The sequence below is a fragment of the Lycium barbarum genome, chromosome 11 (genome assembly GCF_019175385.1).
Source record: "Lycium barbarum isolate Lr01 chromosome 11, ASM1917538v2, whole genome shotgun sequence".
In the NCBI taxonomy this organism is placed as follows: Eukaryota; Viridiplantae; Streptophyta; class Magnoliopsida; order Solanales; family Solanaceae; genus Lycium; species Lycium barbarum.
The window spans coordinates 79266029-79291209 of NC_083347.1; the positions used below are offsets into that span (position 1 = coordinate 79266029).

A 25181-nucleotide genomic window follows, 5' to 3' on the forward strand; every position below is an offset into this window, starting at 1 on the left:
CATACTGTTGGATTTGGACTTGATACTTGTACTTGTGGTGATATTCAGACTTGGTGATCTATAGCTATGGAGGTATTCGGACTTGGTGATCTACATTTATGGTGGTATTTGGACTTGATGTTATGTACTTGTGGTGACATTCAGACTTGATATTTAGTGATTGTGATTCCGAACTTGGACAGTGTTGATTGTACTTGTCGTGAGCATGTCTACCTTTAGTCTCTTACTTATATATATGTTAGCTAACTGTTGTCGGCCTATGATTCATACTCAGTACGTGTTGTTGTACTGATTGTACCTTGCTGCATTCTTTTATGAGTGCAGAGTACGTGGCTGGATCGACTGCTTCCTTTCGAGACTAACTCTTGAGACATTGCTGACGAGCATCTAGGGTGAGCACATGGCCAGATCCGCAGCCCAGATGACTCCTCTTATTTACTTATTTATTTCAGACCTGTTAGACATATGTTGGTCGGTTATTTATTACGGTATGAATGTTGATAAAGGGATGGGTTTTCCTACCAGGTGGGAAAAGGGTAAGTGCCCACACGTTCCCCTATTTGGGACGTGACATTAACTTATACCCAAATTTTAATTTTATTTGTGTCTACCCATTTCAGAATAACTTCAGACATGTGATATCGAAAATTACATATCAATGATGTTTAGACATTTATATCTTGCACAAGTCTTTTTAATAATAAAATTTTATAAAAACGTCTCTGAACACAAGTCAAAGTTACTGTCAAGGATTGTGGTGAGAATTCAGTGGCGGACCCATGATTTCGTGCAAGGGGGTTCAAAAAAAAAAACTAAAGTCCATGATAGTAACTCACCGTAAAAGCAATACTAGGCATAACGTAATGAGTTTAGCCTCCAAGAAGCGACACTACTTACTGAGTCCCAAATTTCTCAATTAGTCAAGCAATCTATTTTTCACTTTATTTTTTGACATGTTCAAAGTTCAACCATATTTAGATCTTATAAATAATTTCTCTCACATCTACTACAAAAGAACTAAACATTTTCTTTAGAAAGTACCAATTTAATTCATATTATTGACAAAATTCCACAAGAGAGCAGTGAAAGGTACAACTTAAAAAGACCTAAATCCCATTACAAGAACTTAAAATTAGGAGTAACCAGGAAAACAAGAGAACAAAACCAAAAGCCAACATCTAATGCAAAGGGGAAAGAGACAAGAGATACCCTTTAATAGAAAAAAATGGAATTAAAGGTGGTTGCTTGCTCCATGTGAGACTAATATTTCATGATATAAGGAAATTAACTCCACAAGATATTGAGCAAACCTTGATTGATAACGGAGTGGGTGAAATTCCAGCAATCCGGAAGATTTATGGAGCAAGGTTGTGTTTCGAATTTAAGCAAAAGAGACCAGAGACGTAAGGGCTTGGGAAATTGAAATTGGGGATTATTTCGCTGTTTTAGATTGGGACATGGGATCCTTTTTAATTTTAAGTTCAATTTTTGTAGGCTGGTTTCGAACTCGGACCATTTGACGAAAAATGAACCCACTCCGCCATTGGGCTGGGTGTTGCATTCTATTCAAGTGACGTCAAATTTAATATATACCTTTATCTATTTTAAACACAGATTAAATATACATGTATATACAGTATTATTTTTCAACGAAGTGGGTTCATATGAACCCACTTGACACCATGTGGGTCCGCCCCTAGGTGAGATGGATATGATTCCTCCATCTAGTCCACCTTTCACTAGAAATTTTGAATTTGAACACTATATGTAGAAAAATTTGCCCTTCTTAATAATGTAAATATTTTTTGTTACATTATCAAGTTACTCAAAAGGTAACCAAAATATAAATTATCAAGTTACCTGAAAGGTAACCAAAATATAATAACTAATGTATGTAACTTCTTAGTAGATATATCATTACTTTCATCATGTTGCATTATGGATCGCGGGTCGCTCCAGCTGAGTCGATCCATTTATGAGAGATAAGTGATAGTGGTATAGAGGAGTTACTACATCCCTAAACTTCCTCTAAATATTGAACGTGAAAAGGGGGAGTAGGGAGTTATACTCCGAAATCAGCTTCTACACTGTATAAGAATACATGCAGAGGACATTTTTTTTTTTTTTAAATCATTCTTCTTCTGACAAATTCCCCACAAGAAAAAGTTTGACCCACATATTAGGACATTTAGTTGATGAAAGATTTTGTTTCCTAGTGAAACAATGTTCAGTTGGGAGCAATTCTTCAACAAAGATTTTATGATTTCTCTATTATTGTTAATAGCTACACAATCATTCTTCCTGTTACTGAATTATTCTTACATTGGTATAAGAGCCTAGGGTTATTGGATTTCTATTAATGATCTTCGTTCTTGATAACACTTTTCGTGAATCTCTGTTTGTAGTGTCGCCGTGAAAAAAAAAAAATGAATAATTCAATGAATAGTGAGAGTTTTTCTTACACGGAATACCAACAAGTTTGAACATGCAAAGAATTCTTCTGTGGTATAACTACTAAACAATTTTCTCTCATCGTTAACATAATTTCTTTTTGGGGGACAAGTGTCTAATTTATGTTACACCAGAATTTAACGACCTTTAACTTCGGCGTAGTAAAGCGATTTTTCTTTGTTGTATAGAAGGAACTTTGTTATCCTAAAACATATTTATTATCCCAAGATAAAAAATAAAAATAAAAATTACCAGAAAAGAATTCTGTAGCCTTGAGACTTGGCTAAGTAACCATCTTTTTAATGTTGCCTGTAGACTTATATAATTAGCCACAGTGGGCATTGGATTGTTTTGCCTTTAGATTTATATCCTCGTAATTGTTTTACCTATTATGGTCATTTCCTATATTACTACATACACCACTTAGCTTTCATGCATTATTTTAAAGGCTTGCGCCGATAGGTAGGTAAGACTGAGTGGCGAGCTTAGGATCTTACTAGGTGTTATGGTCACAAAAATCTACTTACTGCTCTATGCAGATCCTACTGCTAGCAGTGTCGCGGGTCAAATCTAATGTCAGTTTGAGGCGGCGGTTCAATTCTCTAGAGCGGAGCCAACCACAGTATGTTTGTGACGGCGGATGTCATCTTCTTTTATGTCTATTCGGGTTATAACAACGAGTCGTTGTACTCGAGTATGTTTAGATGCTTCCTGGACTATATATTAGTGACCTATGGTTCGTTTCGAAATTTATTTGTATTTTGAGACTTCCGGTATATTAAGAAACTGATTTTAAACATGTTTTAGATCTTTAATGGTTTACGCATTTCTTTTCAAATGATTTTATTAGTTTTGGATTCGCCTATTAGGTAATACCGTAATAGCTCTCACGGCCTTGGATTTGGTATATAACAGCAAGTTTAAAGTGGGTTGTCGAATAACTTATCCACTTTTTACTGCGGATAATATGGACTGATCCATATTTGATCCCAAAACTATTTTTTGAGCGGATTGTCCTTCATTTGGGTGGTCTTTAATTTTTGTCCTTTAAATTGGTAATCTTTAATTTTTACCCCTCGCCTAACACCCGAGGTTGTGGGTTCAAACTCCAGCTCAGGTAAAAAAAAAAAAAAAACTCTAGGCGGAATTTTGCAAATCTGGCCAGCAAAAGGGCCTCACAGACAGAATATTTCTGCCTTCAGGCAAAATTTGCATGGGCAGAAATTCTGCTTGGTGCCATGTAAATTCTACCTGAAGGTCAAAATTTAAAGACCACCATTTTGAGGGGTAAAAATTAAAGACCACCCCCAGCGAAGGATAATCCTGCAAATTGCCCATCCAAAAATATGCAGTTCGTTTTTGGTTGGACGGATACTTGACAAATTTATCCATTCTATCAGCACTAAATCCATCATGCCACACACCCTTGGCGGTTGCACAAATCTTTTCCGTACTTTCTTTTCTCCTAATCTTTCCCATCCAATTTTAAGAATTACTTGCATGGACATGATTTTAGAATCATCCATTTTGATGGACTTGTTTTATTAGGCAGTATAAATATTAATGACACCATCCAGAGGATCTTCTAGGTTTAAGAAAATGAGCAAAACATAAATTGAGAAGAATCGAAGTAAGCTACAAATGAGATTCTCAATCTCTTATTATGTAGGAACATCATCGTCTTACAGATTATATACGTTAACATGATAAAAAGAAACAACTCAGTGAAACTTAGTCAATGCTACTCACTGTAACTGTTATTTTTATCCCCTTCACTCTCTTTATGGTAATTCCACAGGTTCAATGTTCCAAATGTCTTTGGCATATTCGTGAATCGTTCTGTCGCTGCTAAACTTGTAGGAGCCGGCTGTGTTCAAGATTGACATCTTTGTCCACCTCTGCAGAAGAGCATTCGCATACATCAGACATAAATCACAACTAGCAAAATTTAGTGTTTTTTTATTGGTTAAAAGTTGGGGTAAGATCCATCGAAGTGGAGAGCCTTAACCGGATGTGTGGTGACAGGTAAAGCCCGAAGGCTGTTCCCATCCCTGTCGGGGGGAAGATGCCACTTTCTACGAACACAAAACTTGGTGTTTGCTCAAGTTTGATGATTAAACAAGTCATATTTGAAAATCTTGATTATCGAAGTCAGTAACATACACAAAAATGAGAAAGCAAACAAAATATCCAGAAGGAATTGCAAGCAACTGGACTTACTTTTTGGTCGCAATATGCCTCATCAACTTTCTCTTGGCATTCTATGTAACTGGGGAAGTCCTTGCCCACAAGGAAATAGTCAGCACAGCCAAAACCTTCATTTCCTTCCAAAGATCCTATTAGCTCATCATAGTTATAAGAGCCAAAAGCACCGCTTCTAATAAATTTTTTGACCTCTTCAAATCGTTCATCAGGAACAAACTGCAAAAGAGAGGAATAAGATTTGACAAGGTAACCATCTAAATGCATCTGAGAGGAAACTTTATGTGGTTATTGGTAAAGAAATAAAAGACGAACTATGACAAATAGAAAAATTTTAACCCAGAAAAAAGAACATTGATCAACATGTCACACAAAAGAGGGGTGAGCTTTACCTTTCCGTCAGCTCTTTCTTTTCTAAGCCCTGAAATTTCATGAGCTTGAGCACCAAAGAGAAAGAAGTTTTCTTCTCCAACCTCTTCCCTTATTTCAACATTAGCGCCATCCAGTGTACCAATTTGGATGCAACCGTTCATTGCAAACTTCATATTACTGGTTCCACTGGCCTCCATTCCAGCCGTACTGGGGGATAGGAGAAAGAGAGAAACAGAAGTCAAACATAAATATAAATCTCTACTTAAAGCTAAAAACATAAGCCTACAAAATTAATGGGAAATATTATATATCTATGTGCAGTCATCACATTACTGATAAATGAATAGGCTTGGAAAAACATTTTCTGCGAGTAGTTGCCCCCTTTAAGTATCATTAAGTAAACATAAAATCATCATTTTTTTTTCTTAACAAGTATATAAAGTCTTCAATTTTCATGAACCATTAGTTGGCAGTTACCAGAGTTTCCTACTTGCAGTATCTTTCTTTCCAATGAAATAGACTAGCCACTGCCCACTAGTTCCCTCTAAGTTTTATTTTGATCCGTAAAATTGATGCTACCAGCTCCCTCATTTAAGTATCAATCTGTTTATGTTAAAATTCGGTGCAAAGAATTAACCGCCACCATTAAAAGAAAAAGAGCATGAAGATCCAGAAGTGCTGCCCCTATTCCTAGCCTTTGATGTAAAAACAGGGCTCAGCTGAAATTTTCACCATCATATGCATTCACCATTGCAGCACATGTTAGGTAAACTATGTCATCCACACAAAGGCAGGTCACTTGAGAGAGAGTATAACTGTATAGGGACTGGTGTCTTAACAAGAAAAGGTGCCCAAATTAAGTTTCTGTGTTTTCACATTTGGTAGGGTCATTATTAGTATCAAAGTTTTCTTGTAATAGTTGAAATTCCAAGTAGATCATACAGAGTTTACTGCCAGGACAATCAAATCCAATGGTGCTGCTTTGTGTCTGTGAACGAGTGAGATGATCACTGTCGTGTCACATCATCTCACCATGCATTCAATTTGATGCATATATGATTTATGTATGTGCTAAATACTACCAACCTTAACCTGAATAATCACAGTATTGTAGCATGATATCAACCTAAACGTTCACAAGTTATACTAGGGATGAGAACTAAGCAGCTAATCGATCAGTTATGTTCCCACAAACAAGTTTAACATAGTATAGAGATCCTGGATCAATTGTTGCCAGTGGCAGCAAATCTATGGAAAAGGCAATTGAAAAGAAAGATGGAGTCAGTTAATTACCTGATATGTTGTGACAGATCGCTAGCAGGAATGAGCAATTCAGCAACACTAACATTGTAATCTGGCACAAATATTACCTACAAGATATGGAGGAGAGGACTCTTCAGGTTGAAGGTGCAAAAGTAATCATATGGGGAAACAGATGCAGAAACATCACAGACAAAATTACCAAGAAGTGAACTAAAATAAAGTAACTTTCAACTGCTAGAAAAGAATAGCTTGTAACACATCAAAGCTAAAACTTCTAAGACAAGTAATCAAGTTAATACCTTCAAAAGATCACCTATTTCTGGATCATGATTTATAGTAGCCCCAACATCTGTGATAAATTTTACAATCCTCTTGGCTTGCACATATGTGGCAAAAGCTTTTCCTCCAAATATGCATACTCGGGGAACAAAATTAGTCTTTCGTTCTGCAGCTGTCATTTCTTTCATCTTCTTATACCGATAAACGATGCCAAAGATATTTAACAGTTGTCGCTTGTACTCGTGAATGCGTTTTACCTGAGAATTGGTATTTTAATTGACAAGTGCATGATTCTTTGTCCAAAAACAAGCGACGATTCATATAGCTAAGATAAACTTAACTAAGCTCTTACGGACAAAACTAAAAAATGGAGAATAACACACCTGAATATCAAACATTGCATCTGGGACAACAGAATACCCTGTCTTTTCTTTGAGAAAGGAAACAACTTTAATCTTGTTGCTCCTTTTTGCTTCCCTCCACTCGGTTTGAAGATCTTCATTGTCAGCAAACTGTATATGGTACCCACAGTTCAGTTAGAACATAAGCCGAACCCTTTAGCGCACATACACTCACTTTGAAATTGGAACTGCTTTTTAAATAGTTATGATGTGCATATGTTTATATTTTTTAACTTCACTATCAACTGGACAAAAGTGCAGCTTCAAGGAGTAATTTAACTTTTATTCTTCAGTTGAAATAGAAGGATAAACCGTAAACCGCGACCTATGCATGCCTAACACCTGCTATTTAACCAAAGGAATTTCCTTGCCCAATCTCTGTTTTTCACAACCATTTGGAGTCAAAAGTTTACAGAAGGGTTTGTTTCAAAACCAAGTTCAAGTTTTGAAAAAAATATCAAGGTATTGGTCAAGTGACCCACACACTTGGCCCATACCATCTGTTTCCTTAGGTAGTGACTCCAAATTTTCGAACCTCTTTGGGTTGTACCCTTCGCGAACAAAGCCTTCACAAGTTTTCCGAAAATCAAACACACTTTCAGGTCTCAAAAACTTGGTGAATCTTTGGAGGGTGCAACAGAGGATGCATTTTCAACTATCTAACAACAAATAGCAAATCTTCCATTTCATCCTCTTAAACATGCCAAGTCAGAAAAGGCAAATGAAATACCTTCCGTAGTTCAGCCAGCTTTTCAGTTTTCAGGACCCAGTCCTCTGTACCAGTCCACTTAGTTATGATGCTACTGAGAGGAGGATTGCAGAAACGAATCCATCTTCTTGGAGTCACTCCATTTGTTTTGTTTTGAAACTTTTCAGGCCAGAGCTGTAAATGTTAAGAGTAAAATAATACATGAATTAGAACTCCGTTTTACCAAAATCACTGATCTGATACATATCAAAAGATCCATATTAATGATGCTTACCTCATAGAAGTCATTGAAAACTTCCTCCTTCACAATTTCACTATGGATCTCAGCAACTCCATTAACAGCATGACCGCCCACAACACACAGGTTAGCCATGCGGACCTTCTTAGGTGGTATGACAGCTGGTTCCGGCTTCACAGTAGTTTTCTTATCAATTTCTGTTTCTGCAGCTGCTTCTGTCTTCGCACTAGTTTTCTTACCAGTTTCATCTTCTTCATCATTAGTCACAACTTTATCAGAAGCTTCAACTTTGTCATGGACTTCTACTGTTTCAGTATCATCATCAACTGGGATTTCAGGCTTAGTAAATAAATCAGCAACAGAACTGGGAAGATCAAAATTTTCTAAAATTCTCATAGTAATCAACTTTTCCTCCAACTTGTCCAGATCCAGTGAGCCATATTTCGATACAATTTCATGCACCAGCTGTTAGGATAGCACATTGTAGAAATTAGTCAAAAAAGTTTAACTTGCAAAACCTAATAGATTTGACACAATTTGTAGCTTCATCACCTCCTCGTCAATCGCCTCAATGATTTCGACATGTCTGGGAAGCAGCTTCTGCATCAATTCGTAACTCCATTTCTCCAGTGCCTCAGGCAAAACAGTATGGTTTGTGTATGCCACAGTTCTGGCAAGTTTCCAGCAATAAGGATGTCAGTGTTACTTTAAGAAAAAATAGGAGATAATGTTTTATGTTTTAAAGTGTGTCATCTCCTGTCATTTTGATGTTTCTGATGTTTGATGACCAATTCAGATGATGTGGAACTAAAAGTTTAGAAATAAGATCTCATACTACAGTATCACTTGCATCATGGATTTAAAACAAATTCAGATGATGCTTCCGTGCAGATTATTCAGCACAAATTTAAAAGCCAACAGAAACCTCAATTTGCCACATGCCAAGCGTGTAATTTCAAGTACCTTTTAGTAATATTCCATGCTTCCTTCCAACTCAAGCCCTTCAGATCTATCAATACTCTCATCAGCTCAGGGATACAAAGAGTAGGGTGAGTGTCATTCATCTGCACAGCAACTTTTTCAGGAAACTCTTCCCACTTAATATGATCACCTGATCTCCTCTCAAATCGTGCAATAATATCTTGGAGAGAAGCCGAGCATAAGGTATATTGTTGCTTCAGCCGAAGGGCCTTTCCCTCCTCTGATTCATCCCCAGGGTAGAGTACGTAACATATCTGATATTAGAGAAAAGCTAGCTTAGCCAATGTTTTTGAGAGCGAGAAGCGCAAAAAAGCAACAAGGGCCCGCTTCGCTTAATGCGAGAAGCGAAGCACTCGCTTCATTGAATGAAGCGCAGTTTTACGAAAAATACCAAAATAAACCTCGCACAGATAAGTAAAATAACTAAATAAAAAAGGACTCAACAAAAATAACATATATAAGCAAATAAAAACCAAAATATAAGTGGATGAACATCCTATTCTTCTTAAAGATTGTCGACATCTCCTTTATCATCATGATCATCGTCATTATATTGCTATCTTCTTCTTTCGCTAACACCTCAAAAGGTGAGGTGCCTGCGTGTCACTGCATTCCGTCGCTTAAAGCGCAGAAGCGAGCCCTTCTAATAACACAGGCTTCGCCATCTAAATTAATGGTTCGCTGAGTATGTTACTATGTCCCTAATGTATATGAAAAGAAGCCTCTTGCCCTTGAACTCAGTGGCTGAGCTAGGAGTTTTGTCAAGGGTGTTCGAATTCATATAATCTAATATATTAAGGGTATTCGAATTCATATAATCTAATATATTAAGTTTGTTCAATATGTAATATATGTCTGTAATACGGAATAATTGACATGTCTACACGGTATAATTTTTCGGCGAAGGGTGTTCGGTTGAACACCCTTGCCGGGCTGTGCGGAGCCCTGGACTGACAGATATATGGATATCAGATATCTTCTACAAAAACATTGGTCATCAGTCTCAACAAAATCCCCCCCCCCCAAAAAAAAAAACCCACCCCCAAGAAAAAAGAAAAGAGAAACAAAAAAGGCAAGAATAAAATGTGCCTAGGACAGATAGGAATATGGATATAGATCTCCTGACCTTTTCTACCAAAAAAAAAAAAATAGTCATCAGTCTCTCATTAGATCAGTGTTCTGAACATCCAATGTATTAATAGTAAAGTACTACTGCTCAATTTAAGAAACAGATAAATGCATCTCTATAAAGTCCACTGGTTATGATGGAACCCAAAATTATGTCCTACGATAGTTGTTGGTCTGAAGATGCAGTCAGTGTTGAGACAGCAAACTGAGAAGGCTCATACTGAAGCCCCAATCCACATTAAGAAAAGGCAAATAGAATGTAACCTACCTTCTCAGCGTTTACTTGGACTTCACATGCTTTGGTGTGCTCTCCAGCATTGAAGGCAGATAAATCAAAATCTGCTGATGGAACCTGTGTAGACCACAGTCGAAGGTTGATTGTGGTTTTGGTCTTATACCCTGGTATGGGAACATCATATGCAACTGCCTTTATATCCTCTCCACCACTCCAATACCTCTTTCCATCTGATCCTGTAGTGACGTTTCCATAGAATTTGATAGGGTATGAAACATCATTCCTCACAATTTCCCATGGACTGCCAATCTGCATGGACAACTAACAATAATGAACATCCATATTGCATGAACTAAATAAAAGTAACTAAGTCATAAAAGAAGGAGAACAAAGGAATATCAGAAGCTCTAAAGGCAAGAGGAGAATAGTAAGCAACAAGGATATAAACTATCTAAGGATGAAAACACATGTGCAATCAAGAACTGATGAAGTAAAGCATACTTCAAGCCAATCTTCAGCCGCCTCCTCCTGACCATCTTTCGTAATCTGTTGCTTAAATAGACCATACTTGTACCTAAGTCCATAGCCCCATGCAGGGTAGTTTAGTGTTGCCAAAGAATCCAGAAAACAGGAAGCAAGCCGCCCCAAACCCCCATTCCCAAGAGCAGCATCTGGCTCCTGTCAGTAATTATTCCAAAATTAACAAGTAGTCGACTCCAACAATAACATAAAGATCACAATAAGTAAGTATGGCATGCATGGCTTCTAAATATTACAAAACAGTCAATGCACAAAGTCACAATTTAATACAGATAGTCCAACCGTTCTTGAGTAAAAGACAGAAGAACTTGGAAAACTAGAAGATTTTCTGATGCATGAAATAAAAGTCACACTAACCTGAGAAGCCACATTTTCGAGATTGTGGCCAAGCTTTTTCAATGCTTCTGCATATGCACCATTAAGCTCCAGATTACCAATTGCATTCAACAATGCTCTACCCTAAACAGAAGATAGGGCATAAATTAAACTTGACTGCCATAAAGGTGTTTATGCCTAATTTTCTGGAATTTCCATGTGTCACAAATATATATATTGTAGATTTTGTCAGAAAATATCAACCTGATTAATTTATTACTACATATAATTTAGGTCACTCCGCCGGCTTAGTCTTATCAAAGAGCAAAGAGAAAGTAAGACTAATGAGATACCTGCAGAAATTCCATGGATAGATAGTATGCTTGCTTCATGTTCATTTTTTCATAAATGTCATACGTAGCATTCCAATTAATAAGGAGTGAATCACGAACGCTTTGGGCCGTCGCAAAGAATGCCTTAGGGAGCTCAAACCTTTCAGGAGAAAATAAAGGTGTGAATTCTGCATGGTATTTGATGCTTGAGGCAATAGATGCAGCACCAGGAGTGAAAGAACTCAGATTGCTCTCAGCACCTATATATATGTCATGCAAGGGAATAAACATAAATCTTGTAAGTAATAAATTGGAAGGAACTGATGGAAATAACAACTGTGTGTATCAAGTCCTTTGGAAGTTATTTTTCTGAGCTATCCTTGGAAGTTCCATTCAGCTTTAAAATAAACATCATCAATCTCTTGCACGTTATTGCCAAATGATGGTCTAATCATATCATGTTAATTTTGTAAATTCGAAAGGCAAAATATCTTGAAAAGTTTGGCTGATAACACAGGAGCACAAATTTGGTAACAACAGGAAAATCCCTCTATAAGTTTTTCAATTTACCAACAATCTAACCATGGCTTTGCTTATTTTGATTAGAAAACACAAGTTAGTCCCCATTTCCTCTTACATAAAGTAAAAGAGCTTATCTCATTCAAGTGGTAGATTCCAAAAGTTTCTGTAATTCCAATGTTCCGGCTATCAAGTTTCTAATGCTTCATTGTTACATAAAAAATGAATAAGAATTTACCCACTGTTTTGGATACTGCCTTAGTGCTTTAACAACTTGTTTCAACATAAGATTTGATAACTAACCAGATTTCAAGGTCCAAATTGTTCAACAAACGTATTTTCTAAATGATTGACCCACGAAATAATACCCTTCAAATATAGAGGCAGATCTAGTCCTTTGTAATGGTTTCAGCAGACCGCTCCATGTGTCGTAAAAAGATACTTCCTCTGTTTCAATTTGTTTGTCCTACTTTCCTTTTTAGTCTGTTTCATAAAGAATGCCACTTTGCAACTCTTGAATTTCAGCATCCCACATGGCATGTTTAAGATAAAGACAACATTAAAGGATATTTTGGTACACTATACATATCTCAGACCACAAGATTTAAAAATCTCTTTGTTTTCTTAAATTCTATACCCAGTCAAACTAAGACAAATAAATTAAAACAGAAGGAGTACTAAATAGTACTGTACATCTATAATAGACTGTACCCTACTCCAAACTCACTTTGGCTGTAATTTGTGAATCTTACATCTATTCAAATGGTGAATTCCTATTCCTTTTAACACTCAGTTTCATCATGAAATAAGAAGGAACTGAGTCTGTTCCCCAAGATAGTACTCCTTTTGTCCCCATTTATGTGACACTCTTTCCTTTTTAGTCATTCTAAAAAAGAATGACACCTTTCTATATTTAGTAACAATATAACTTCCCATTTTACCCTTAATGAGATTGATTTATAGCCACACAAATATCTATAAATTATTTTAGACCATAAATTTCAAAATTCTTCCATTTAATCTTAAAACTCCGTGAGCAGTCAAACAAGGAGTATATTCTAATGAGAGATAATGGTCAAAAACGCACCTGAAGTATCATTTTTTTGCGAGTTTCCTATCTGAACTAATACCAACTATTTATCAAAACACACCTCAAAGCTGTGTGAGCTCGCTCACATTGCCGGTCCCAAGCCCGGATAAAGGAGGAGAGTTGCCGAGGGTTAATCGGAAACAGCCTTCCTACCCAGGTAGGGGTAAGGCTGCGTACATCTTACCCTCCCCAGACCCCACTATTGTGGGATTACACTGGGTAGTGACCAAGACCAAGACCTCAAAGCTGACTAGACCAAGTGATTAAATACAATCACCAAAAGGCACGTGACAACTTAATTTGCCCATAAAATCTCATCCACATGGCAGCTGACTCATTAATTTCAAGGTGTGTTTTGATAAATAGTTGGTAATAGTTCAGATAGGCAGGAAACTCGCAAGAAAAATGACATTTCCTGCTTGTTTCAGACCATTATCTCTTTTAATGATATTGGAGGGGCTCACTAGAAATTAACGAATTTTGATTCAAATAAATTGCAGATAATGGTTAATGAGAGTGAGAAAGAAACCAGCAATCAAATTATAGTTTGAGAATCTCACTTTTTGTGAAAATGGCAGACCTAGTTAAATTAAACATGAAAATAAGAGTTGGAGTAAAACCTTGGTCAGTAATAGGATCCTCATGAACTTTGTCACTTAAAGTGTTCTTCACATGGAAACAACCTCGTTTTAGTCTCCGAAAATCGGAGGTTCTAGTAAGGAACAACTTAGAACTTGTGTTTCTACAACTGAAACGAATCAATCTTGTGTTTGAACCGTAATGCTTGAACAACTCTACTCCATTTGCAGTATTCGCACAGTACCACGAAGTCGCCATTTAGATCTCACTGTCTTTCAAATTTCCCACTACAAAAATATTGTTTTGAGACTACTGAGAATTTGGAGATTTATGAAGGTGAAGAAAATGTAATTATGATCATACAGAAGATTTATCAAAATGTAATTATGATCATACAGAAGATTTATGAATAGTTTAGTGTTGTGTCTAGTTGTGGAAGTGTCACGTTCTGTTTCGCGATTATCAATGAAATCACGATTATCCCCTGCACTGGGACTAGTACACTACTGCTCCCTCCGTGCCATGTCACCATTTGCTTTTCTCATAGGCAAATTATATAAATTTTAATTACTGCCTCCGTCTCAAATTTGTCGCATTTTTTATTTATACGCCCATTAAAAAAGTATTTCTAAGGTAGCATTTTGATTATTTTATGCTCTTAATATATTTCATCATTCTCTCTCCTCAATAAATATTTATTCCATTAATGATGAAACTTTTTAAATGTTGATAAGTGAACTCACAAAATTAGTCCATTGATGTAATTAATACAAGGGTAAAATGAGAAAAGCTACTTAATTTTATCTTGGGTAGATAAAACGACAAGTATTTTTAGTAAGGACGATAAATATTTTGAGACGGTTGGGTGTAATTACTATTTTTTTTTAAATTGTACTATTTTTATTATATTGATATGAATTTTTTATAATTTATGAATTATTCATATTTTTCATTTTGAAATATTAAATTAATTAGTAAATTTAGCTTCAAAAATTAATTAAATTAACTTTTGAAAAGTTAAACGTGACACAATTAATTTGGACACAATCGAAAGTGACACAATTAATTCAAAAATTAATTAAATTAAATAATAGTATTGTGGATCTTACTCAACCTAATGCAATGCATTGGGTAATGATCTCCTACGATCCGCAACTCATGGACGTTTTATAGGAAGTTGTACATTTTTGCTTCACGGGAGTATTTTTATCTTTGCTTCAGAGTGATGCTTCCCTTGCAGAAGTAAAAGAAAATTTCAAAGCACTTGTTTGACTGGTTCATTGTGCGGCTATAAAATTATCCTGTACTTCTATTAATTTTAAATGAAAATCTTTAAATAGAATTATAATTAATATACAAAAATGCTTCTTCTTTAAAGAGATTAAAAGGAAAAAAATGTCAGGTGAATAGATGAAATATAAGTTTTCATTTTAACTGACATTACATTATTCTTCAGAGAAAATGACAATTTTATTTTTGAATTATTCAAAAAGGGATAACTTAATTATACATATCATTTTTAGCCCAAGTGTCAAAAATGGTCACTCTCCTTCTTTTTCTTTAATAATAGTAGTGTTAGATCGGTTTAAGTTAGCTCAACTATTTCTTTCTTTTTTAGTTCTCACCCAATGTTCAATATTCGTATTGGGGCTCAACTGAATTTGAATTTGCGTCGGAAAGTTCTACATTAAAGGGCAAATTAATCCCTAACAAAGACGGCTCCGTATGTAGAGGGACTCGAATTCGAGACCTCTAATTAAGTATGAATGAGTACTTATCAGTTCACAATAATTCTTGTTGGTCAGCTCGACTATCTTGCTACCAAAAATAATCAATTTTTTTTTATCTTTGTTAAAAAATTTGAACTCCGCTCCATTATAATTTTCATCCCATTCAGATTGCCTCTTAGATATCGGAGAGAGGAACAAAAAGTTTGCGATTGGAGGGGAAGAAAAAGAAGTAACTAGAGTTAGCGTTGGTGGATGTATGGAATCGTTACCACTTGATGTGATTTTCTGGATATGGTGATCGTTAATTGCTTTGTGGGCCGAGGTAGGAGAGTGTCCGTCCATTAGCTCCTGACAAAGATATTAAAATCATGGAAATTGTATTATTATCTTGTCTCTTACAATAAAGTATAAACTCATTTTGATTTCATAAGCTATGGGTCACCATGATGTTTGCTTCAATTTTTTGAGGAAAAGTTTCAGTCAATACATTTAAAAAGCAATTGTAAAAGGAGTACTTATTACCAATCTGAAAAACTTTAAGAGTCGTTCGATTTGTATACTATGTACTCTCTGTTTCAATTTATGTGATATTTTATTTTTTAAGATTCAAACTGCATGAATTTTGACCAACATTTTAAGATGTATTTTTTCTAATCCAATTTAACTTCAAGATTTAGTCAAATTCACTTTCAGAAAGAGAAAAGTATCACATAAATTGGGACGGGAGTATGATTTTTTAATAATACAAAATTGTAGTGTATGATTTATAATGTAGTACTAATTACTATAGAGGTTCCGATGCATGGATTAAATTAATCTAGAACTTCGAAGTATTTGAGGAGAAAATCTGAGTATGAAGAGATCGATCATGTGATTTGTCATTTAAGTTTGTTGTTATTTTGCATTCCATAACACATAAATAATACATAGATGTTTGTTAACGTGTGCGTGTAATTATTTATTTACTATGTTGCTCGGACTCTTCAAAAATGTCGACAGTTGCGTATCGGATACTTCAAAAGTAATATATTTTTGGAGAATCCGATACGGGAGCGGCAACATTTTTGAAGAGTCCGAGCAATATAGTTTATTTATGAAAAAAGGCAAAATATTGATAACCAAACAGGGTGTGAATAATGCTAAATTTATAAGGTGAGTAAGATGGTATTCACTTGAATTTTATGAGGTAATTAATTAAGCAGATATTTGGACACGATCTGGTACAGGTTTGAAATTTTTTAAAAAGTATTTGAAGTTAGAAGTTAAAAGTACTAAATGATTTAGTTTTTGCTAAAAAGGAAATAAAACGGTCAGTGGGATCATTTTGGACCGTGACATACATGATGAACAATGGTGTTCTCAGAGGATACAGTTGGTGTAAAGACTGATGCAGTAACTATGAAGCCTGGTTAATTTTGTTTTGTAGTTGGAAGGTGGAAAGATTAAAAAATGTGAAACGGTAAATATTTATTCTACTCGATGTTTATGTTAAATTAAGCAACTAATTAACCTTAATAATTAAAAATTAAAGTAAGAATACATAGCACTAGCTTAGAGTGAAGTGAGGTCAATAATGGCACCGGCTTAGAGTGTCATTGTGTGGGTGGTGTCTCTTGCCCTCTCATCAGTAATAACTAAAAGTGTTTCTATCTCTTTATTCTTTTTTATCAATCCAAGTTGAAAAGAATATAAGAGTCAGCCTGCAGGTGATTGCAACATCATAAAAGTATGTGATCAAGGGGGTGTAAGGTTGCCCTCTTTGTTGTTCCCGACCTTCTTAGTGTAGAGAAATATAGCAAAAGAAAAATAAATCGGAGAAACTTTCTGCTAGCCCAAGATCGTTACTAAGATTGGAAGATTCAACTAAAGAAGAGGAAGCTTTGGAAAGGAGAAAGAAAATTTTAAATAGGAGAACTTGGTTATGGAAGAAAGACTTTCTTGAATTACTTGAATTACTTGGTTACAAATGATCAAGTCCACTCCTATTTATACTTGTCTAAGGATGGTTCTAGACATTCTTCTAGATACATCTATAAGAAAAATCTAGCAAACCTTATCTTCTTGCAATACTCTAGACTATCTAGAAATCTCTTCAAGATATTTATCCAAGATACTATACTAGGCTATTCTAGAATCATTACTAATTTTCTAGGATTTTTGTAGTTCCAAAAAATCTACTTTATAATTTCACACTCCCCCTTAAAGTGAATTTTTGGAACTAGACCAAGTTTGTCGCGAAAGAACTCGAATAAAGCTTTAGGAAGTGACTTGGTGAAGATATCAGCAATATTCTCCTGACTTCGCACTTCCAAAGTATTTATAGTTCTATCAAGAACTTTTTCTCTGATGAAATGATGTTCCACCTCAATGTGCTTAGTTCTAGCATGGAATACCGGATTGTTTGCAATCTTGATGGCACTTTGATTGTCTTCGAAAATAGCAGTTGGCTTTGATATAGACAGATGCAAATCTTCAGCAAGTCTTTGGAGCCATACACATTCTTGAGCAGTAAGAGCTGCTGCTTTATATTTCGCCTCCGTAGTTGATAAAGAAACTGAGTCTTGCTTCTTGCTGCACCAAGAAACACTTGTTCCACCACAAAGAAAAATATAGCCTGACGTAGATTTTCGATCATCCAGATCACCACCAAAATCGGCGTCAGTATATCCAATTAATACCAAATCATTCTTCTTTTGGAAGAGTAGGCGCATATTTGATGTTGAGTTGATGTATTTCAGAATCCTCTTTGCAGCTTCCAAATGAGGCTTTTTTGGTGATTGCATAAATCTGCTGACATATCCAATAGAAAAAGCAATATCTGGCCTTGTAATAGTCAAATACAAAAGACTTCCAACAAGAGCTCGAAAAGGCTTGGGATCTGCAAGAAGTGAGCCTTCTTCACGCCTTAACCTCGTGCTAGTCTCAAGAGGAGTAGAGCACTTTTTGCTTTTTCTTGTCCCAAACCCGTCAACAAGCTTCTTGGCATACCCTTCTTGGGTAACAAAGATCTCTTTACTCGTGTTTGTCACCTCTAAGCCAAGAAAATGATGTAGCTCTCCTAGCTTCTTGATATCAAATCTTATGGCAAGCTCCTCTTGAAGCCTCGCAACTTCATCATCATTGTTTCCTGTTATTATCATGCCATCCACATATAACAGAACAACAACATGCAAGTCTCCATGTTTCTTATCAAACAAGCTATGATCTGAATGTGATGCAGCATATCCACAAAAATGTAGATATTGTGCAATTTTTCCATACCATGCTCGTGGAGCCTGCTTGAGTCCATAAAGTGCTTTCTTAAGCTTGCAGACATAATCAAGATATAAGTTAGAGACATACCCGGGTGGTTGATCCATATAGATATCTTTGTCAAGTTCCCCATACAAGAAGACATTCTTCACGTCAAGTTGCCATAATTTCCAACCGTACGATGCTGCCATGGCTAATACAACTCGAACTGAGATCATCTTAGCCACCGGACTGAAGGTTTCTTCGTAGTCTTCACCATACTTTTGAGAAAATCCTCGAGCAACCAGCCTTGCTTTATATCTGTTTATGCTGCCATCTGCTCTTCTTTTAATTTTGTAAACCCATTTGCAAGATATGGGTTGTACGTCTTTGGGCTTTGGTACAAGGCTCCAAGTTTGATTTTTCATTAAAGCCTCTATTTCATCATTCATAGCAAGCTCCCACTCTTTGACTCCTTTAGCTTCTTCAAACGAGGAAGGTTCTTCATCGTCAATTGGTCCTGCAAAGAAGCAAGAATATGTACTAACAAAATTTTCATCTCTGAAGCGGGCTGGCTTAACAATAGTTCTTCTTGGTCTTTGTGATTCACGTGAATTATCTTCTTGTTGAGCTTCATATTGTTGAGTTCCCGAGCTCCCCCTTTCTCCTAGCTCCTCTGCAGCTGTACTATCCGAGAAAACACCTGTGATGAGTAAGCTTGGAACTCCAGGATTCAAGATTTTAAAACCCTCTCCTTCTGAAGTTGTTCCATAATATGAGGAGACTTCATCAAATACGATATCACGAGAAACAATGAAGCGATGAGTTTTCGGGTCCATGCACTTCCAACCCTTTTTCCTTTCGTCATATCCAACAAAGATGCATTTCCTTGCCTTGGCATCCAACTTGCTTGTTGAGAATCTGGGATATGAACATAACAGATAGAGCCAAAAACTCTTAGGTGTTTGATGCTAGGCTTTTCTCCAAACATTAATTCATAGGGTGACTTCATGTTGTTTGGAGAAAGTGGCATCCTGTTGATCACATATGTTGCACATTTCATACCTTCAGCTCATAAGGCTCTAGGTAAATTTTTGGCATGAAGCCAACTTTTACATGTCTCGGTTAAGTGTCGAATCTTTCTTTCTGCCACTCCATTTTGTTGTGGTGTATCAGCACAGGTGAGTTCTCTTTTAATACCATGCTGACGACAAAAAGAGAGAAATTCTTCAGAAGTGAACTCACCACCATTATCAGTCCGCAACCGCCTTATTCTGGAACCGAGCTCGCCTTCAACCGTTTCTTTGAACTCCATAAACTTGTTGAAAACTTCTGACTTATGCCTCACAAAGTAAACCCAAGTGAATCTAGTAAAATCATCAATGAGAATTAACATATAAGAATAGCCGGAGAATGAAGGAGTTCTTGTTGGCCCCATCAAATCACTGTGAATTAGTTCTAGAGAAGCACTGCATCTTGACAAGGATCTATCAAATGGAAGATGATGTGCCTTTCCGTATTGACATCCTTCACAAATCTCTCCTCCACCTGTCAAGACCCAACTAGGGGCCGTGGCGGGTACCCGGGGCTAACCACCGAGCACCCCTCGTTCTACTACTTATCATGCTCATTAAACGTTCTTTTATCAAAAACATACTCAATTTATACGAAAGTCATCTTTCATTCGGAAACATAAATACTTTTATATGCACAAGCCTTTTGGTCATTAAAATAAGATACATATATATATACATAGTAGCAACCTCGTGAGACCACACAACCCACACTGCTCATCTACGAGCCTCTATTAGAGTACTAGACATATGGACGGGACAAGACCTCGTCGTGCCCAAAATATACATGTACATATACACCAAAAGAATAATCAATGGCACCTCTGGAAAATGGAGTGCTCTCCAAATCAACTAACAGCTCCTACGATTCCGGATCAAGATCACCTCCCTGTGGACATGAACACAGCGTCCAAAGAAAACGGACGTCAGTACGAACATTGTACTGAGTATGAGAGGCATAAACAATAATGATATGTCAACGAAATAAAGGAAGCATCAATAAGGAACATCTGTATCTGACTGTCAAATATAGGAAATGATGCATGCTGGCTTACTCATAATCATCATCATATCATATATGCATAAATGTATAAGTTGTCCGTCCATATCGGATCGGTGTGATAATCATTAGCGTTAGCCTGCATCCAGGCCTCCCGCGTCCGGGGTATCATATCATGCCCCTCACTAGTGGTGTCTGCCCATGTCACCTAGACATGGTGTATACATATAGCTGCCCGCCTTAGCGGTGTCTGCCCGGCCATATAGCCGCGGGGTAATATCATGAACATGTACTTATTATAATGCATGCATAGAAACTCAAGATAGATGTACTTTATCGAGGTGACATAAGGTCGTGAACCCCCGATTCCATTATGGAAAATTTATAAACATTCTGCCTCACCTTAAAGGAAATAGTGAATAAGATGAGTGTATACAATAAATGGCATCATTAACGTTATAGGAGCATCATATCATGAACATCTAGAATCTCTATACTTTAACTCATCATCATCATTATTGGCTCATAACATAACTCTTACCTTGTGTAGCTATTCAGGAACATAGGCTCCTAGTTTTCCGGAATTTAAGAGACCCATGAAGAGGAAAGAAAGTTGTACTATATGACTCATGCCATAGAAGGAAAGGACTAGCCTCACATACCTTTGTCGTTTAACTACTCTATCGCTTGGTCGTTCTCCTTCGATGCTCGTGTTTCTACCGTCAAGAGGATTCGCATTAACATTACTTAGTCGGCTATAAGAGCATTTTACTATTTCTAGGGAAAATTGGGCAGCATTTCCCTTGTTTATACAACTTTTCCCATATTCTACATCAACTCCCAAACAACCATAACATCATTCATAATATCGCAACAACAATCATCAATCATCTACATTTATCACAATTCACCACTTCCCTTCAATTCTCCACAATTATAGTTATAGCTCATTATCGCGTTTTCTCGTATACAATACTTATTCTGTGGTCTAAGTGTCATTAATAACATATTCACAATCACAATATACCAACATTCATAATTCATCCCAACTATTGTTCAACAATGACACTATTCACTCATTCATGACCCATTTTGTATGTCTTTCTACAATCCAAGTGTTTCAACTTTCAACACCTTAAATAACACGTACATACCATAAAACTCACCTTAAATAGTGTAGGAATAAGCCATGAGTTGAGATATTCTTCTTTCACCAAAACCCTAGCTCACTTCCCTTGAGTTTTCTTAGTGTAGATGAACTTTTAATGGGTTTCATATACTTGATTTCATGGTTTTGGTGTAGTTGATCATGGATTTCCTTTGGTTTTTCTTGTGGATGAATGATGGAGAAGGTTCTAGAGGTTTCTTGAAGAGAGGAGAGTGGAAGATGAAATGAAATAAAATGAGGGAATGGCCCTTATATTAAATCATGAAATCAGTCCCGACCGAGATGTACGGTACGGTCGACGAAGCGTCGATCGGATCGACGAAGCGTCGATCTGGTCGTCGAAGTCGTTAAATTTTCAGTGAGCAATCTGTCGTTTCTTTCCATCCGACGGTGAGAAGGACGGTCCGTCGAACTGATCGACGAAGCGTCGACTTGTTCGTCGAATAGTCTTCGGTCTAACTCAATTCTACGGCACAATCGACGAAGCGTCGACTCATCCGACGGTACAAAGAACAGCCGTCGAACCCCCCTTTCGCAGAACTGCGGTGGAGTTTCATTTGACGAACTTTTCTCTCTTGCCTCTAACTTCTTTGGAATCTTAATTAGAATTATTAAGTATCCCTTATTACTTGTAGGGACATCATGTACACCTTAACTTACGTTAATCCCCTCACCGCTCAGCAACCCAAAGTTCCGAGGTATAACATTCTCTCTCCCCCCCCCCCCCCCCCTTTTTTTGGAACATTCGTCCTCGAATGTTAAGTACTCGGGAATTCTACAAAAATTTCGCTCGAGTTTTCCCTGATATATGGCACTACCGTCCTGTCACAAGAACCCATAATAATTCTGCCTCACAGGGCTACAACACAATAAAACTCCAAGAAAGACTCACGAAAGCTCCCGAAGATGGGGGATATAATATCTGAGTAATGATGGAAATAAGGGTGTTGAGATACTCTAATTATTACACTTCATTTACTGCATACATACCTTATATTGTTGGCGTTTCATCTTTAACCTCTCCTGGGGGTTGGAATAAGTGTGGATACTTGAATTTCATTTTCTCTTCCGCTTCCCAAGTCATCTCTTCTCGATTGCTATTCCGCCATAAGACCTTAACTGAAGCCACTTCCTTGTTTCGAAGTCTTCGTACTTTCCTGTCTAAGATGGCAATGGGTACTTCTTCATATGCTAACTTTTCTGTCACTTGCACATCATCTATTGGAACAATTCTCTTGGGATCTCCAACACACTTGCGGAGCATTGAGACATGAAAAACTGGGTGAATTGATTCAAGCTTCGAAGGCAAGTCTAATTCATAGGCTACTTGGCCCACCTTACGGATAATTTTATAGGGTCCAATGTATCGAGGACTTAATTTCCCTTTCTTACCAAATCTCATCACCCCTTTCATTGGCGACACCTTCAAAAATACTCAATCATCAATTTGAAATTCCAAGTCCCGTCAGCGGTTATCCGCATAAGATTTTTGGCGACTTTGGGCTGTCAACAATCGATCTCGGATCATTTTGACTTTTTCTACCGTTTGCTGAATCAATTCAGGGCCTATTAGCTGTATTTCTCTTATTTCAAACCATCCAATTAGGGACCTACACTTCCTTCCATATAAGGCTTCATACAGAGCCATTTGGATACTGGAATGGTAGCTATTGTTGTATGCAAACTCAATAAGGGGTAAGTAATCATCCCAGCTACCACCAAAATCTAGTACACATGCCCGTAGCATATCTTCCAAAGTTTGAATAGTACGTTCGGCTTGTCCATCGGTCTGTGGATGAAATGTCGTGCTAAGCTTCACCTGGTTACCTAGACTATCACGACCCGACTAGGGGGCCGCGACGAGCACCCGGTGCTAGCCCACCCGGGCACCCCTTAGCTTACACTTAGGCTTGCATCTAGGTGAGCCACATCATTAATCATACATTTCTAAGCATCAATCATACTAGTCCCATTGGACGACAACATCTTTAATCATCATAGGCATCTATGCCACAACAATGTACATGGGCCGACAAGGCCAACAAAATGGCATACAAAAATATAGGCCGACAAGGCCGAACACATCTAACCACATACACATGTCTACGAGCCTCTAAGAAGGTTATAACATATCACATGAGCGGGACAGGACCCCGCTATGCCCATAATTATATACACAAAAGAATAAATACCCAAAAGCTATGGCTCCGAAGGAAATGGAGCTCTTCTATGAAATCTCTGAATAAGCAGCTATGGATCAGGCCTGTCTCCCTGTGCACCTGCGGGCATGACGCAACGTCCACAAACAAAAGGATGTTAGTACGAAGAATGTACTGAGTATGTAAAGCATGATCAACATCGATATAGAAGAATAATGAATAACATGTGAAGTTGCATAGGAGAGGAGACAATAATATCATCATTATGGCACTTACTTACTTTCCATAGAGACATCCCGTTTCTATTACGTATCTGCATACATATACCCATATCCGTACTTGGTTATCCTCATGATCATTTACATCTCATGTTCATAACATATTCGTACTCCTAATGATGTCATATACATAGCATACATATACATATATATATATATATATATATATATATATATATATATATATATATATATATATATATATATATAGCGTACCCGACCATAGAGGTTCGGTGTTTCATACATATTCTTATATAACATACCCGACCATGTAGGTTCGGTGTTTCGCATACCCAGCCATATATAGGCTCGGTGATCATACATACCTGGCCAACCAAGGCTCAGTGTTACACGTACCTGGCCCTACCAAGGCTCAGTGTTATCCGTACCCAACTGCAGTGGTGTGCGCGCATTACGTAATCATACATACATATACATCTATACATATATTATACCCGGCATTATAAGCTCGGGGTTTCATTATAGCCCTTCATAGGCACACATACATATAAAAGCTCATAAGCACCTTTAGCATCATTATTATTATTATCATCATTACTATCATCATCATTATTGTTACGTCTATATTATAGGCTTACTCGTCATATGAGGAGCGTAGTGCAAACTTAGTACATATCGCGGATCGTGAGCTCGAAAGATCAATCATTTGGAGACAACATACTCGTATAGAGGATTTAGAAATTTGGCCAAAGAACCATGCCTCATGAAAGAAGGGTTAGCCTTACATACCTTTCCGTCGGGCTATTCTACACTTGCACGTTCCCTTCCAACGTTAGCATTTCTACCTTCATTAATACCATAACAATGGCCATTAGTCATTCACATTATCCACATTCCTTAATTTACTCCTAGTTCACCCATATTCATGGTTATAACCTTCGACCTCG

At 37.0% G+C, this 25181-nt stretch overlaps 1 protein-coding gene and 1 pseudogene across 1 annotated transcript; both read right to left on the bottom strand.

Moving 5' to 3' along the window:
* Window positions 1–4082: 4082 nt before the first annotated feature.
* Window positions 4083–14137, bottom strand: LOC132616784 (alpha-1,4 glucan phosphorylase L-1 isozyme, chloroplastic/amyloplastic). The gene is made up of 15 exons (XM_060331440.1): window positions 13676–14137; window positions 11468–11706; window positions 11157–11258; window positions 10761–10937; window positions 10293–10568; window positions 8879–9150; window positions 8468–8585; window positions 7952–8380; window positions 7699–7851; window positions 6951–7079; window positions 6588–6824; window positions 6319–6395; window positions 5046–5232; window positions 4672–4872; window positions 4083–4349 (listed from the first exon to the last, which is right to left on the bottom strand). The coding sequence occupies exons 1-15, from the start codon at window positions 13890–13892 to the stop codon at window positions 4233–4235; spliced, it is 2931 nt and encodes a 976-aa protein (XP_060187423.1). The 5' UTR covers window positions 13893–14137; the 3' UTR covers window positions 4083–4232.
* Window positions 4419–4536, bottom strand: LOC132620698 (U6atac minor spliceosomal RNA; annotated as a pseudogene).
* Window positions 14138–25181: the final 11044 nt, after the last annotated feature.

Excerpts from the sequence above, each read along its gene's own strand:
- LOC132616784 (XM_060331440.1), bottom strand. The coding sequence starts at position 13,892 with ATGGCGACTTCGTGGTACTGTGCGAATACTGCAAATGGAGTAGAGTTG. Across the intron at positions 9,151-10,292 it reads TCCAAGTAAACGCTGAGAAG|ATATGTTACGTACTCTACCC; the intron begins GTAGGTTACATT and ends CTCTAATATCAG. Across the intron at positions 4,873-5,045 it reads AAGAAAGAGCTGACGGAAAG|TTTGTTCCTGATGAACGATT; the intron begins GTAAAGCTCACC and ends TCTCTTTTGCAG.